Genomic DNA, 7304 nt, shown 5'->3' on the forward strand with positions numbered 1-7304 from the left:
GTCATCAGAAGCCATTAGTATCCCCACCTATTGACATTTGCTCCTTAGATTTAGAATTGACTGATCATCCAGATCATCCAGATCGTAATTTTGTCTTTAACTTGAAGTATGCTTAAAGAAGGCGTTCGTATTGGTTATTGCGGGCTGTGTTCGACCCGGAATCAAACAAACATATTTTTTTTCTGGTTAGCATGATTTGCACGAATTGAAAGCTTATCTCAATTTGTTCAGTAATTTCCCAAAATTTGCGAGCACCCGTGGCTAGTACGTACCAATAATTATTATTCATTTCACGAGTACTAAGATGGAAGGAAGTGCGGGCTCATTTTCCGTGTGACGTTGTGTGTAGTTTATTTGTGTAGATTTTAATAACATTTTATATTATTTTAACTCAAATTTTACAGACATAATATGGAGATTTTATGTTTTCGATTTTACAGAGATTTTTTCTCCTGCCCTTTTTACAGAGATAAGTGGACATTTTACAAAGATTTCTTTAAATGTCGTAAAATCTCTGTAAATTTTACAAAACATTTACGAGAAAAATAGCAACATTTCTGTGGTGGTTCGGGCGCAAGTAGACCAAAAGAGCTTATACAATAGCAACAACAAGATTTATTTCTGCTCCCATTTCTCCGACCACATGCTTCGGTTTTTACCGCATCCCATAATAGACCAGTGATCATGTGACTGACACGTCACAACAGAAACACTACATCTCCCCCTAAGTTATTACAAATGTCAGCACTAGAGAAAAACTAAATGAACAGTATTACAAATCTAATTAATAGTCCTTAAAACAAACAGTCTCTCTCTTTATGTCTCTTGCACATTCTAAAATTAAGTGCATACGTAGTCTTTTAAATAGGCGGGTGGTTGTCTAGAGCGCGCAGGTCGCAAAACAACTGAATCGCCCGGCAAAGGGTTGGGTGGAGTCTCTTGCACCTCTGCTGGCTGGTTCGCAATTGTCATTGGATGCGTTTGTTCCACCTGGTCTGGCTCTTGGGGTAGTTGTGCTGGCTGTACCTGGTCTTCCTTTTCAGTGGTTTCAGGTGCAACAAATTTCTTCATGTGGGCTATGTTTCGCATTTTATTGTTCCCATTGGTATCTTCCAGTATGACGGCATTTCCATCTTTGTGAACGACCTTGTATGGCTCAGGTTCATAATTGGGTGAGAGTTTGTTCTCTCGAACCTGTTTCAGTAGGACTTGATCACCCTCTTCAATGTCGCTGAATTTGGCAGCGCGTGTTCTGTCTGCATACTCCTTCTGTCTAAGTTTAGCATGAGCATCCCTCTCTTTTAAGAGCAGCTGCCACTGTGCTTCAGTGGCTCGATCCTTGGGGATTTGGACTTTTGGAAGTTTGTCACGTAGCTTCCTCCCCATCAGTAGTTCTGCTGGTGATATCCCAGTAACAGTATGAGGGGTAACTCTGTACTGGAATAGAAAGTCTGCGAGTGCTTTTCGCCAATCTTTACCCTCTAGGCGCGCGATTCTCACGATTTTCAGTAAGGTCTCATTGCAACGCTCCACCTCTCTATTGCTTTGGGGCCAAGAGGGCACGCCCTTTTTGTGTTCAATTGCTAAATACTCTAGGAATCCCTTGAATTCCTTGGATGCAAATGGAGGTCCGTTATCACTACGGACAGTCTCTGGTAGACCATGTGTTCTAAAAATAGCCTCCATGGACTTGATTACATTTTGTGCATCTGTTTTCTTGAGAAGGACAGCTTCGATCCAGCGAGAATAGTAGTCTACAACTACCAGGAGGTGATCTCCACTTGTAATCTCGAGAAGGTCAACTGAGATTTCTTGCCACGGGGAGTCTGGTAGTCTGGTTGATCTCACCGGCTCTGATTTGGATCGGGGTCCGACAAGCTGGCAGGGGTGACATGTTCGTATTGCTTGCTCTACTTGCTTGTCCATTCGTGGCCACCATACTTTCTCTCGCAACCTGGCTTTAGTTCGGACCATACCTTGGTGTCCTTCGTGAGCCAACATTATGGTGCGCTTTGAAGGCTCTGTGGAATGAGGATGCGGCTTCCTCTCATCACCACCTGTCCTATCACCCACAGTTCATCTTTAACTGCTTTGTAAATTGTGCCTTGTAACTGGCTCCAATCATCTGTCATTACAGCCTGCCGTAACATCTTTAGCGTTGGGTCTTTTTCAGAAGCGATTTCAACTTCCTTTGGCACCAACGCAGCTGGTACAGCCTCACTTACTACGCTGTACGCAAACTCTTCTGCAGCTTGAGTTTCGTGATCATGGGTAGTACCCACCGGTAGGCGGCTCAGGACGTCTGCAGCATTGTCTTTGCCCCGTATATGTGTCAACTTGTATTGGAACTGCTGTAAGTAGAGAAGCCATCTTTCTATTCGTGATGGGGGCTTTGACTTTGCTCCGAGTACGATGAGAAGAGGCTTGTGATCAGTGCAGACTTCAAAGCTAATGCCATAGAGGTACAAGTAGAACTTTTCACAAGCCCACCTTACAGCCAGAGCTTCTCTTTCAAATTGGGAGTACCTCATTTCAATCTTACTCAGCTTTCTGCTGGCATAATATATTGGCCTGTAGCTTCCATCTTTTTGCTTCTGTTCCAGAATCGCCCCAACTCCCACTGGTGATGCATCGGTTGTCAGACGAGTTTCTGCGCCCTGTCTGAAATATGCCATCACTGGTGCACGAGTCAGCTGGTCTTTTATCTCTTGGAATGACTTTGCTTCCTTTACTCCCCACTTCCACTTGATGTCTTTTGCGGTGAGGTCCCACAATGGATTCGATATTGATGCAAAGTTGGGGATGAACTTTGAACAGAACTGCACGGAGCCAAGAAAACTTCTTACTTCTGATGGGTTTTGGGGTGCTGGTGCCTCAACAATAGCTTTCACACGTTGACTAGACACTTTCAGCCCTTCCCCAGAGAGTACATCACCCATGTAGATCATGCTGCCAACACCAATTTCACATTTATCATAGTTAAGCGTAAGCCCACTTTCTTCAAGCTTGCGCATGACCCTCTCTAAGTTTTCGTCATGCTCTTCATCATTTGTGCCAACAACTCGTAGGTCATTGTGCAGGTTGTATGCCCCTGGGCAGTCTTGGATGATCTGCCAAACAATTTGCTGGAATTTTTCCGTGGCCATGTTTACACCAAAAAGCAGGCGCTTGTATCTGTAAAGGCCATTAAGCGCAGCAAAGGTTGTAATGTCCCTTGAGTCTGGGTGTAACTCAATTTGGTGAAAAGCCATATTTAAATCTAATTTAGAGAAAACTTTGACGTTCGAGACTTCTTGGAGTGTTTCCTCTACGCTGGGGACTGGGTGTTTCTCCCGCACAATGGCTTGGTTCGCTTGTCTCATGTCTAGACAGATTCTAATTTCACCGTTAGGCTTCTCAACCACTACTAAGGGGTTGACCCAGCTGGTAGGTCCTTCTACTTTTTCGATAACATCAAGCTTCAATAACTCTTCCAATTTCTCCGTGACTTTTCCTCGTCTACTAAAAGGAATTCTGCGTGGGGGTTGAGCAACTGGTTGTACTTTTTCATCAATGTGTAACTTGAGCTGGTACCCTTTGAGCTTCCCCAGGCCCTGGAAAACTTTGGGAAACTTTGCCCTTAGGGAGGCCTTTCTATCTGCTTGTTTTGGATTGTTACTAGCACCATCAGATTCAACATCACAGCTGTTAACAGGGATACCAACCCTTAAAACACCAAGCAACTCAGATGCATCGCGGCCTAATAGCGTCGCAGCTTTGCCAAGCATAACATAAAACTCAACATTCAGGGACTTTTGGGTTTGTGGCACACGTACATCAAGATTACATTTTCCTTTGATTTGGAGTGGCTCTTCAGATGCATAAGCAAAAACTCTTTTGTTGCACTCCAACAATTTAACATTACCCCCCGTTACAAGGTTAAATACTTCTTCGGACATTAAATTACAACTAGCACCAGAGTCTATAATAACGTTGATAGTCTTATCTGCAATCTCCAGCTTCAGAGTGTTCCCGTCATCTGTCTCCCCAGTGTAGAACACGTAGAAATCATCCTTCCTTGCGGAGTTTCCAGTAGTCACGTCTTCGGTTACTTGGCGTACATCACGTTGGCCTTGTGAACTTCCTCCTCTTCGTCCACGGCTTTGCTTTCTTCCAGAGTTTCCACGGTATTCGTTTCCACGACCACGACTCGAACTGCGACTAGAATCTCGCCCTTTACTCTGTTTGGAGTGACAGCACACTTCGAAATGACCCACGTTGCCACATTTCCCGCATTTGTGGTCACGCGAACGAAGACATTCCTTCGCGAAGTGTCCCGCTTTATCGCACCGCCAACATTTTCCCCCTTGTTTGGCGTCTGGAGATATGTTATTCACTCGGCCATCACGGATAAGAACGAGGGTTTCTTTGTCATGGTATTGACTAACGATTTCCAATAGTTTGCTCAATGTTAATGTTTCTTCGCGATACAACTTGGCCTTGAGGTTTTTGTCTTGAATGAAAGAAATCGCACGATCTCTCACCTGGTTGTCCCTTTCACCTTCGTATTCACAATGTTCGGCTAATTTCTGCAGGCGTGTGATGAAATTGTTAATGGTTTCTCCAGCGGTTGGTTGAGCTGCGAGAAACGCCTGTCTTGCCATCGGCGCGTTTTTTTTCGGTTTGAAATGTTCGGATAGGCTGTCCATAGCTTTCTTGTAATCCTTCGCTTCGCCTCGTTTGTCGGCAGGAATTGAGTTGTTAAAAACGTCTCTGACTTGGGGTCCGGCGAGGTGAAGTAGAAGCGCCTTCTTCTGTGTTGGGTCGCTGATTCCCGAGGCAGTCACGTACAATTCGAATTCGTCTTTCCAAGTTAGCCATCGTTGTGCGAGTGTAGCTGGCTCGCCCACAGCGTTGAATGTTTGTAAACCTGGCAGTCCGCTCAAGGATACGGCCATCTGTGCGAGTTTTCCACTGTTTAAACTCGTTATCCACTTTTTATCCGGTTTTCCTCGTCGCCAAATGTGGTGGTTCGGGCGCAAGTAGACCAAAAGAGCTTATACAATAACAACAACAAGATTTATTTCTGCTCCCATTTCTCCGAACACATGCTTCGGTTTTTACCGCATCCCATAATAGACCAGTGATCATGTGACTGACACGTCACAACAGAAACACTACAATTTCGTGGATATTTTATACGATTTGAAAGCGAAACATTTACTAAAATTTAGACTTTACAAAATCTCTGTAAGTGTGCAAATTTACAGACATTGTAATTTACAAAGGAAATGTTGACATTTTATAGAGATTTAACGAACTTTCTTGAAGTTTGTAAATGGTTCAAATTTTCCAGTGGGGAATTGTATTCAGTGAGTTGTAGGCTCAGACTCCAAATGTACGAACTATTTAATGAACCAGCCACGTAATCCGGAACATACAATGAACGGCGAATCACAATGGCTAAAAATGGTGAAGAAGGTAGACTCAAAACTCCAAAAACAGCGGCAAGGCTGGCCTAAAATCTTAAACACAGCACGAAAATAAAACAAAGATGAAAATCTGGAAAACTACAACAGCGAAGTTCAAATGTACGCGCGAGCACATTCTGGGCAACGATTCGCTAATTAAAATCACCTGAAATTACGCGCGTGGACAAAAACTCGTGCTAAGGCGAGAGGGGCGAGTTCAGAGTTCGTAAAGTTCAAAACACAAAGACTTAACACGAAATCCGATAGGAAGTCGAGCAATTTCGGTTTTTAGTGCGCAAAATCCCTGTGCCAGAATAATTTTAAGTGCATTACTGCCATATTTGCATTTCTTCAAGCTAAAGATATAAATAGTGTCCTGAAATAAAACCGAAAACATTGCTTATTTACACAGCATTGTGCAATGAACCTCTTGAAATCTCCTTAAAAAAACATAATCTGCAATGATTAAAAGGCTACACAAATTTTTGCCGTTATCAACCTTTGGCAGAATTTTTATAATCTGCGGAAATCATCGGAAGGCTTTGAATGAGCTTAGCCCCTGTTTCGTAAAAACTGCGGAAATTTCCGTGAAGACTATAATCCATAACAATCGCTCTCCTTTCCAGCGTTTGCGCATGCGTCATTAAAAATTGATTAATTGATTAATCAGGCGAACGTTAATCACAACTGTTGCAAATTCAAAGAATAACAAACTGCAGCCGTCTAGCAATATTAGCAATTACGTCAAAGAAAAGCCATTTAAGACGTTTGTCAGCGACCGATACTTTGCCAAATTTCCAGAACTCTAACAAACCGCAGCTCTGTAGCTACATTTGTATTTTCCATCAGAGATATACCATTTAATTAAAATTTGTATTAGAGGTTAGGAGAAGGGAATAAGAAAATATTCTTTTAAGAGGAAAACCAATTTGTTTATTAGAAAACTGGCTCTGTGGCATCTTATAATTATTAGACGCCTTGTAAGTAGCTATTGCTAACATGCTGCGGGGCTGATATTCGAGACTTAGTAAAAGTTGTCACACAACCGTACGAGCAGCCCAGTCACGCTTTCACTGCTTTTGCGCAAATGTTCAATATTTCGCGATTTACATAAACTGATTACAAGTTTAAAGTAGGGACAGTAGATTGAAATGCGCTTTTTAAAGCTGTCCTATCCAGGAGCAATTATTTGTTGTTCTTGAATGGCTCTTAGCTGTAGCTACAGTCCGGCGGAGAGGGGGGAGGGGGTACTCCGGGAAATTTCGGATATCAGTATGCCGTGGAAGATTAAATGGTCTCCGGCTCTTAACGCCAACACTGAAACACCAGATGATTCTCGAAGTATCACAGGGATCACTAAGCTAAATAATTTTAAGTTTAGCTCCGCTGAGTCAATTACCTGTTGGCGCGCATATTGCATCGACCGTGGACAGGTGGGAAAACAGTTCAACCGGAAAAGCCCGTTGCACATTGTAATTTAGCGTTGTCCAACACGCAATCGGTCTGGTTGTAATGCTAGTCGTATTTGATAAAATCTCAAGTTTTCTTTCGACACATGCTGGGGTGACATACTACTAGATGGGCGTGGCAGGGAGCCGCGAGTCAAGTCAGTCAACTCCCAAAGCTTAACAGTAGAGTGATAGTGAACCACTGGTGGAAGGACTGCAGATTGTCCCTACGCTTTACCCTGATAGGTCTCTGTGTTATTCTAATGAACTGATGCTATTACAATGATACTATGTAGCTTTATGAACACGCTAATGGTCAAAGGTTTCTTTTTCAGAATCATAAATAAGTAGTTCTTTGTGAAAAACTATTTTAAGGAAAGTAGGCTTCTCGCAATATCTATGTTTT

The 7304-nt window shown here is 42.9% G+C and overlaps 1 protein-coding gene across 1 annotated transcript; it reads right to left on the minus strand.

The window, feature by feature from the left end:
• Positions 1–2000: 2000 nt before the first annotated feature.
• LOC145502100 (uncharacterized) lies at positions 2001–4937 on the minus strand. Its single transcript, XM_081481383.1, has one exon. The coding sequence runs from the start codon at positions 4935–4937 to the stop codon at positions 2001–2003; it is 2937 nt and encodes a 978-aa protein (XP_081337509.1).
• Between the last annotated feature and the right edge of the window lie 2367 nt (positions 4938–7304).

The sequence above is a fragment of the Orbicella franksi genome, chromosome 11 (genome assembly GCF_964199315.1).
Source record: "Orbicella franksi chromosome 11, jaOrbFran1.1, whole genome shotgun sequence".
In the NCBI taxonomy this organism is placed as follows: Eukaryota; Metazoa; Cnidaria; class Anthozoa; order Scleractinia; family Merulinidae; genus Orbicella; species Orbicella franksi.